Source organism: Nasonia vitripennis, chromosome 2 (assembly GCF_009193385.2).
Source record: "Nasonia vitripennis strain AsymCx chromosome 2, Nvit_psr_1.1, whole genome shotgun sequence".
Taxonomy (NCBI): domain Eukaryota; kingdom Metazoa; phylum Arthropoda; class Insecta; order Hymenoptera; family Pteromalidae; genus Nasonia; species Nasonia vitripennis.
Window position 1 is genome coordinate 32,855,758 of NC_045758.1, and position 9,714 is coordinate 32,865,471.

Consider the following 9,714-nt stretch of genomic DNA (forward strand, 5'->3'; position numbering starts at 1 on the left):
ATGTATGTATGTATGTACGTTATTAGAGAGGCGCGAGCGATCGAGCGAGCGAGACGGAGAAAGTAACGAGAGCGCAACGAACGACGGAGTGAGAGAGATCAGCTCACATTCCCTCTGCAGCAGCTCCGAAAGATACGCGGCTGCAGCTAAAAGACGTGCGCGCCCGAGAGAGAGGGATATATTAGAGCATCGCAGCGGCTGCACCTCGAGCTTTTCATATTATGCGCACATATAGGGCTCTCTCTCTCTCTTCGACGGTTTATTTATTTGGAAACGCGTGCGCGCGCTCTGTCGCCGTAGGTAGCGGAGAGCCATATTATAGAAAGGAGAGAGACGGAGATACAAAGAGAAAGAGAGAAAGAGAGAAGAAGCGGCTCGGCAACGACGACGGGAGGAGAGCATTTCAGCATTCGAGGAAGACAGAGCGCGCGCGCGAGAAGGAAAGCAGCAGCAGTGCATACACACTCGCGGGAGTAGAGAGCGCAGCGAGCGACGTCGCTAAAAAGAGAGAGAGAGAGAGAAAAAAAAGAGAAGGAAACGGACACACGAATCGGCCGCGTATACACACAGAGAGCAGCAGCAGGCCATCGGACCCAGCAGCAGCAGACGGACGGGAGAGAGAGAGAGAGAGAAAGAGAGAGACTGAAAACACGAACGGCGAGGTGTGTGTGCATCGAGCGGCCAAGCGGGGAAAGAGAGAAGAGAGAGAGAGAGAGAGAGAGAGAAAAAAGAAGGAAAACGCGCGGCGCCCACGTAAAGAACGGAAGCACCCGGATTACCCACACAGACGGCAGACCTGCACGGACAGTCTGCCGCCGCCGACTGGCCCGTCGTGTGTCTGTGTGTTATAATATAAGTATATAGTGCCAGCAGTGCGTCGTCGCGCGCGCCAGAGATTCACTCTCGCGCGAAGCTGAGCTCCCGCAGCGCCCGAAGAATTTCCCGTTTTTTTCACGACCCGAAAGGGTGGCTGCAGCAACAGAGCACACACGTAACTACTATACGAGAGCCGAAGGAAGAGAGAGACAGAGAAGAGGAGAGCAAGAGAGAGAGAGAGAGTACATCGTTGGCGGCAGCGGTAGCGCGCCGCGGTTTGTGTATAATATACATATATGTATACTCGGAGCACACACCTATATGTACGCGCAGCATACACTCGCGACGGGGCTGTATGTGTACGCGGACAGACGAGAGGATGATGATGCTGCCGCCGCCGCTACTGCTGCTGTTGCTCTCTTCTCGTCGGGCGCATGAAGGTCATATAGCGAACGCTGCTGCTGCCGCTGCCGCCGCCGCCGACGAGCGCCCAAGCTGCCGCCGCTGCAGCTGCTGCAGCAGCCCTCGAGCCTGCGAAGAGGCCGACGACGACTACTACTACTACTACTACTACTGCTGCTGCCGCTGCATCAGGGCTACACATGTGTGCGCGGACCCTGCCTAGGACCGTCCTCCACCTGCGCTAAGAGACTCGTCTAGCGGCCCACCGCTGCACGTGATACCTACGCTTCCAATTCTTCTTCTTCTCTCCTTCCTTCCTTCGTTCGTGCTCCTAGCAGCACTCGTAAACCGAAGAGGATTCTCCGCGCGAGAGAGAGAGAGAGAGAGAGAGAGAGAGAGAGAGAGAAAAAGATAGAGTCAGTGAGTGATTTGCGTGGGTGCAGCTGCTCGCTTTCCAGACGCCTTATCGAGAGAGTGAGAGAGAAAGAGACAGAAAGAGAGACGTGAAGTTCTGTGTCCTGGTGAGACGACACGACGACGACGACGACGACGACTCCAAGGGGAGCACATGCCAGAGGTTATCGCTGCCAGTGAGACAGACTGTTTTGGCTTGCTGTTCGAGGACTGACTCGAGGGACCCTGAAAAGTTGGAACTCGGAGGCTGTGGACCAGGGGCCAGACATGGTTGGCTAAGGTATGTCTGGTTTTTCATATTTTTGAGGGAGTGCCATTGTCGCTGGGGTTCGGGCTATAGAGACATATGTCAATAGTAGATTTATGCTTAGACTTGATTCGAGGAAAGCGCGATCCCTGTGTAAGTGTCAGCTCCTTTCGTTAGGTTGAGTTTGATAATCAAGTGACCTGAAAGTATGTAGTTTCTTAGTAGTTCTTCTTGGCAGTTTCTTGGTACCCTTTGCTCAGTCTGATTGTATTGTTTGCTTATTATTCATATGCACGGTAAATAAGGAAATAGCGGGGTGATAACACTGAGATGGAGTGCATTCTTACTAGACGTGTTGAAAGTAGTTACAAAACAAATAAATCCTTATTACTTTACTTGTTGATAGCATCACTAGTGCTGGTAGTTTGTTTTTGTTCCTTTTTCCCCACGCTCACTCTTTGTACGAGTGATGCGGTGCAAATTGAGCAACAATGATCTGTGTTTAAATGAGCATTGTCAAAAGATTCATATTCATCAGCAACAAGACTTTTTCATGGATCAAACCTTTATTGCATTGTAAATTGGAATAAAACCACTTTATGATAATACATTTGCTTGTAAAACTAAACTTGAATGAATTTGCATAATTGTTCATTTCTTCAGATACCATTTAAAGTCCTTTATAGTACACTGCTAAGTGCTCAATTAATATATCCAAGTATAAAAAGAAAGAAACAAATGCTTGCGTGTACAGCAGATGTCATAAACAAGAATAGATAGTAACGCATTCAGTAATTGTTTATAACAATTATGTGATTCCCAAGTACCTAGCAAGATGTTTTAAACAGCAGTAAAGCTCAACGTGTTATGAGAAAGAGCTTAAAATTAGTTTCGTAACGTTTATAACAATGCAAATCGTTTAGTTATCAGTTTTATAAATTTGAATGTACTTCCAAAGATATTTCATATCTCAAGTATATCAGGAGCACAGATAAAAAAAATCAAAAATATCGAAATAAAACGCGACGATACTCAGTCAATCAGCATCACTGTCAATTACGATCGACAACGATTTCGACTAATCCAGCCGAAAATTTTTTCTCCACAGGTTGAAGGGCAGAGAATGGCTCGCGAGCAGGTAACGGCAGCATGCGCGAGAAGTCTTCGGAATGTCATACCCAGGCGAGTCACGTGAGGGCGATGACAGAGATGTGCTCCCGCGAGCCGCCGCCGGCAGTGCTCCAGCATCATCACCCGGCCCTCGGCAGCAGCAAGGCCAACGGCAAGAACCCGACCAGTCCACCCGTTCAGCAGCAACAGCATCATAACCACGCAGCGCATCACTCGCAGTCGTCGCCGAGGCCCAGCAGCCTCGTGGCATCGCCTGCCTCGACGCCCAGCGGCCACGAGGACGACGCCAGCAACGGCGCGAGTAACGCTGCACCCGGTAACTCGAACAATCATCTACCCACTCCCGGGGGTAGACTGAAGTTTTTCAAGGATGGCAAGTTCATTTTGGAGCTGTCGCATCGTAGGGACGGCGAGAGGACCACCTGGTTCCCCGTACCCAAGAAGACCTTCTGGCCACCGGCCAATGTCACGCCCAGCAGACAGGAGAGCTCGGCCTCCCTCAGTGGTTAGTCGATATTTTTCTTCTTCGAATTTCATGCAATTTGAGAGATCAGCAATAGAGGCTTCTAAAATCAGATAAGATTTTGCTCTTATGATATTATTAAGATAAGATGTTAATACCGCAGCTGGGCAAAAATAATGTTATCTATCGAAAGAATTAATTATCTCTCAACGAGCTGCTGTAATTGTGTTTTTATTTCGCGAAATTTTGCGCAATCTTTACATCACGATAACGGATTTGCTTCTGCGTTGAGTCTATTATTAGCAAAGTGCAAAGTTCTCACTTCAAACGTCATCGGCGATAAGGATACACTGTTTTACTCAATTTAATTGAATTATTGAAATATGTTTCAGTATCGGACGATAATTCGTCGATCCAGTCGAGTCCGTGGCAGCGCGACCACTGCTGGAAGCAAACCAGCCCCAGGCGCAATATCTCGACTGAGTTCAACTTTTACTACAGGCGCAATCCTAAGACACGACTGAGCGCACATCCGAGACTGATAGCCCGCAAGAGGCGGCAACCGCTCGATACATGTTCCTCGCTGACGCAGCTGCAGGAATCACTCGCGAATCACCAGCAGCAAAAGCAGCCTCAGCCCCAGTCGTCGACGGCGACGTTGGCAAACGCTCGAAAGCTCAACGGCGCCGCGGCCGCCGCCGTGCCGCCCAACAAGAGTCTGAGCATCATCATCGATAAGCTCGCGCGACTCCTCGACCCGAACGTCGTCTCGCCTCGCAAGCGCATACTACGCGAGCTCGAACGTGTAAGCCTCGAGGATCAAGCTTCTAAGCGGAGAGCTACGCCGCCGCAGCCCGCCAACACACCGGTAACTATTGCGAATTAGTTTTAACTGTTGTGGAATCATTATCTTAACGAATTATGAAAAATATTCCTTAATTACATACGAGCACGCTGAGCGTTAGAAACCAAGCGAATCGTACGCGGAAGCCGTTTTTTTATCGTTCCACGTAATCTTTACATCGGAGAGTCGGGTTACCACTTAATGCTAGAAAAAGAGAGATACGCCGAGGGCATCCGTCTTCACTTAGGTACTTCCTGTCCGGTGAGTCCCCCGCGAGCCCCGCACGACAAGCGGATCTGAAGTGAGAAACGCATCGGTGACCCCGAGTATTTCTTCATGAAGAAAACAGTTAGGCTTTGTCTAACGTCGAAGTTACCTAGTTTTCGTTACGCAGTATTCAAATTTCTCAAGTAGAACACAATTCTCTAAAATGATCATTATCCATCCATAATATCAAATAAAGTCTTGTTATTGTTCAAAGAAATAAATTACAAAAAATATTTTAATTTTCACAGCAGCAATCAAACGAGACACCAGCTCCGGTATCAAAGCAGCTGTCTTCGTACAGCATAACGAGTATCCTCGGCGAAGACAAACCGAGTGCTGAGAATGAGCCAGGCTTCCTACGCAATTTGCTAAAGCCTCAGGAACGTCGCCATCCTCCACAACCATCACAACACTCGCCTCAACACTCGCGTTCGCCACAGCATCACCCGCACTCGCCTCAGCAACACCCGCACTCGCCTCAGCATCATCCGCACTCGCCGCAGCACCAGCCGGTCTATCCACGCTCGACGAGCCGGCTAGACCCGGCTGTAGCTGCGGCCTACCTCAGTCCCAACGCAGCGGCCTCGTCGATCCACCAGCCGTTGTATGGACTGCCAATGATGCCGCCCACGGGCTACAGGGCGCCACCCTTCTGCTGGATGCACTACTCCCAGCCAGTGCATTATGCGCCACCGATGCCGCTTTATGCGGCGCCGCCGCAACCGCCTCACCATACGCCCTCACCCTCGCCGCCCGCGCATCGTTATAAGGACTATAGGGAGCAGACTCTTACACCACCCTCGGGTATGTAATTTTGTACATATTTTGAATTTAGTTGAATAACAAAGTTATTTCCAACGGATCCATTAATGATTAAATTATTTTTTTATGAAAAAATTAAATAAAGCCATTGAGTTACCACAAATCTTGTGTATTTCAGATATGCCTCTGAACTTGTCCAAGCACGCGGGTTGAATCTCAGGATCCCAAAAGTCGGTGCCTTATTGTTGGACAAATTACGAATGAAAAAGTAACCCTAGAATAACCCATATGCGCAAACACTGCCCGTGCAACGACAATGCGATTTACATACATTAGTATTTTTTTTATCCCTAAAGCAAAATAGAAAGTACGTATGTAGTAGGTAGAAGCTCGAAGTTAAGGCTCTACACCGCTGCTCGTGGGGCTGAGATTTTCGTACTGTTACTCGTAAAATTATTCTGCTTAGATGGACAGATTTGACAGAAACGACTTGCTGGAGGCCGACTGTATTAATCAAGCATGATAACTAGGTGAATATTGCTGAGCAATGATACACTAACAACCAACTTATTTTTTACGTATACGATATGTTTTAAATAGTGAATATTTATACATTTTTTAAATTTATATACGAAAGTATTCAAAAACTTTTGAATGCATTTTAAAGGTTTTTATTTATAATGATTTTCTTATTTAAACTTCATTTTAAAAAAATTCTCTTACATACTCAAAGCGTTACAGTATTTTGGAAACACTATACATGCATGGATATGTATTTCAGTATTTTTTAAATAATATATATACAAAAGTTTATAATCTTTTATCATTTTAATATATGTATATATCTTGATGTTTTGTTAAGCGAAATCAATAACTTTATTATCGTGAAGAATTTTAAAAGAAATTAGCACTGAATAAATTTTAAATTGAGATTCAAGCGAATATACATGTATAGAAATGTGTATAACAGGAATTTAAAAAATTCTTTTACTAAAAAAATATCGTTTTGAGTTCGATATGTTTTTGTTATTTGTGATCATTCATTTGTTAGTAATCATTGAAATATTGAAAAGATTTAAGATAAGACGTTAAAAAAAGAAAGAATGTAAAAGTTTAATCTTACATTAACTTCAAATAAGTAATGCAACTCTAGCAGAGAGAGCGAGAGAGAGAGAGATATATAAATGTTTTAAAACTATGAAAGCTCGTAATATCAAATTAATAAATTATTAGAGTTTAGAAAAAAGTATATTTTCTAACAAATTTGATGTATTGTATAAGTTGATTGAACAAATGATCAATACAAAGTGGACCATATTGAAAATACAGCTACCAGAATAGCTTGACACTCATTATTCATGATTTAATATTATATCTAAATGGTGATGGTGAAGTGTCTAAGCAGCATAAAAAAATAGATTTTTGACATATCTATATTTTCATCATTTAAAGTATTTTACAAATATCTATTAGTAAAAGTATTTTCATTAATAAATCTTAATTCAGATCTATATTTGTTTTTTTACGGTTTTTAATGATATTCACGTGAAAAAAATATTATTCTCTTATGCAAATATAAAACGACAATAACAGTCTTAGTCTTAAGGTACAAAAGTACAACTTATACGTTTAATTTATACTGCAAACATATCAAACTAGTTTGATGTATACAAACTCGAGTATTACATACTTTTTGAACAAAACACATCTATACATATTCCATTCTTCTTAACATTCACTGTATGTACAAGCACGATTATCAATCGTAATTCACGATTTATTATCTAAGCAGAAGCTTCGTAATAATATGAACAACAGATGCGAAATCTCTTGACTCCAAGCACGAAAGCGGTCCGGTTAATAAAACTTGTAAATAAAGAAAAAATATTCATGACTTTCCTCGCCATTGTCGCTGTCAAGCTCCTAAACGCACTTTTTTATAACTGGAAAAAAGTTACTGCTCGAAACTACCGAACTGAATTGACAGCGACGTGCCGTAGCTACAAGTATTACGCAGCGTAAACGGAAAGTCAAATTGCAATATCATGTATATTATATTTTGGAGCAAAACTCGTGGTTCGTCTCATAGTTGACAGGCCCCTCGAAAAGAGTCAACTTTCCTTCCATTCCTTCCATTCCTTTAATGTAATAACTTCGTTCTTTGTTGGTTCTGTTTCTCCTCGATGCTTCCACGCGTCTCTTCTTCCTCTCTTTCTCGTCGAACGAGCATTTTTTCCTTTTTTTTAACCGACTTCGGATCTTCCTCTCGTAGCTCGTTTTTAAACGGTTTGCACACAACTGTGTCTCCTTATAGTCTAGCAATGAGTGGCGAGCCGCGCCACTCCATTTTTTTTTTAATTCACTTTTATTTGTTATTGACTCTTATTAACGTTATACTGTCATTATTACATTCATTATTATTAAACAACAAAATACGACTATTCTCTACTTTTAGGGCAAACATAAGAAGTATATATATATATATATATATATATATATATATAGGATTATGTACAGAAGAAAAAGATATTATCTACGTCTAAGGACATTGACTACTATAGATGATAGCGCGCATCGTTTCTTTTTTTCGTTTTTTTTTCTTAATTAAGAGGATGTATAACGTTCTATCGATCAACATCGTACGTAAATCGAACTAGACCATCAGCTCTCTTCGTGCCTCACCTTTCCTCGAAACTACTTTATTCGCAGAGTTGACTGGGCGTATTTGGAAAATATTTTGAAACAATATCTATACACGTATTATATATCGTACAAGAGTAAAATAATCATGGACTGGAAGCATGGAGCGTGCCTTAGTTTTTTAAAAAGAAAAGATTTTAAGGAAAAGAGACGTAGAGAAAAACTTAAAAGTTGACTACTTCTCCAAAAATGCACTAGCACTCGTGATCACTTTGGCATGCTTACTCAAATTCGGCTGGGAGAAACCAAAACAATGAAAGTTTCTAATTAATTTAAGAAGATTCAAAGATGGTGTCCGTATAATGTCGTAGAACAATATTTTTATACGAATTTACATAGGATTGTTGAGGGGGAAAGAAAGTGAACAAAGTATTTCAAATTTTTTAAAATAACAGCATGGCCTTAAGAGATACAATTATCGAGAATATAGATGTAATTATTTATAAAGTATAGAAAGGTGTGTAATTTCTAAAATTTGCGGTTCTCCGAGTATGCTCTGTTGAAAGTGCTCGAGAGTGCTAGTATGTGGCAAAAGTAATCGTGCGTGCGAAAACGTTCAATATGAGTATAATTATGCAATTTATGTATGTAAATATATACATATACATATACTCATTTGTCAAAGAGAGCTAGAGCGAGTGCGTGAAAGTGTGAGCGAATCGTCGCTATAGGAAGATGTATATGAGTCGAGTGATTAAGTTGAGCGAATGCGAGAGAGAGAGAGAGAGCCCAAGGAGAGATAATCCGTTTCTGTATTGTGTATATGGTGAATCGCGCAAGGAATCCGCAATATATACGTTCTTCTAAGCTCTATTTATTCTGTATAAAAAAAAAGAGGAAATTTTCTCGATATTGTTAAATGTACGTTAGTCGGCATTTCTTTCCTATTATTATATTATTATGTATATGTTACGTTGTCGTGCGAAAGGCGAAGCTCGCTCAAGCGTCTCTCTGTCATACAAACCCACATCGATCGCCAAGCGATAAGAACATCGATTTTTCTCCCATTTATCCACATACACATTTTTAATTGTATTTACTTTCTACTATTACGTGCGCGTCGACCGTTCGGACTATAATATTATTACGTTAAAATGATGATGTAATGGCGAAAGAGAAGGAGAGCAATGTTGAAAGGTGATGCGAATGCGAAAAATTGTATAGAAAGACTAATTTCATAAATATAAATATTTCGTATACTACTATATTGACGTTTCGTTATTCTTTACTCCGTCTTACTGTATTGATTTGTAACAATATCCCACTTCTAATTTGCACACGTTCAATATAACATTATTTACTTTGTGTATTTTCTTTTAGGAGCCAAGCGCGAAATCGCGAACTGTCGTGAGAGCCAGTTCGGGGAAACGGATACCGTGTAAAAGCGATTATCTATTCAACAGTGAAACCGAGATACGAGATATTAATTGCTCTGTGATCGGTAAACTCGGATACGTCGACGCTGAAGGTACGATTTTTGGAAATCGCGCTGCCATCGTGTCGACTTATACGACGCAGTGGATTTTAAGAAACGCAAATTTAGGTAGCCGAACACTCCGATTGTTTCCGAATATAATGTCTTTTGTGTTACTCACATCCGAGACACGAGTGTCGGGTATCGCCTCGACGTTTCTGGTTACCTGATGCGTTCACTCTTTACCTGCGAGG

At 42.3% G+C, this 9,714-nt stretch overlaps 1 protein-coding gene and 1 long non-coding RNA gene across 3 annotated transcripts; one reads left to right on the plus strand and one right to left on the minus strand.

Moving 5' to 3' along the window:
- Positions 1 to 72: 72 nt before the first annotated feature.
- LOC100679884 (protein hairless) lies at positions 73 to 9,251 on the plus strand. Of its 2 annotated transcripts, none has more exons than XM_003425900.5 (5): positions 73 to 1,912; positions 2,988 to 3,515; positions 3,866 to 4,341; positions 4,833 to 5,388; positions 5,525 to 9,251. In XM_003425900.5, the coding sequence occupies exons 2-5, from the start codon at positions 3,029 to 3,031 to the stop codon at positions 5,557 to 5,559; spliced, it is 1,554 nt and encodes a 517-aa protein (XP_003425948.1). In that variant the 5' UTR covers positions 73 to 1,912; positions 2,988 to 3,028; the 3' UTR covers positions 5,560 to 9,251. The 2 variants fall into 2 exon arrangements, with proteins under 2 accessions (XP_003425948.1, XP_008204857.1); XM_008206635.4 differs by having other exon boundaries at positions 4,836 to 5,388.
- Positions 2,427 to 4,013, minus strand: LOC116738522. Its single transcript, XR_004344662.1, has 2 exons — positions 3,796 to 4,013; positions 2,427 to 3,576 (listed from the first exon to the last, which is right to left on the minus strand). It is a non-coding gene; the product is annotated as an uncharacterized LOC116738522 (long non-coding RNA).
- Positions 9,252 to 9,714: the final 463 nt, after the last annotated feature.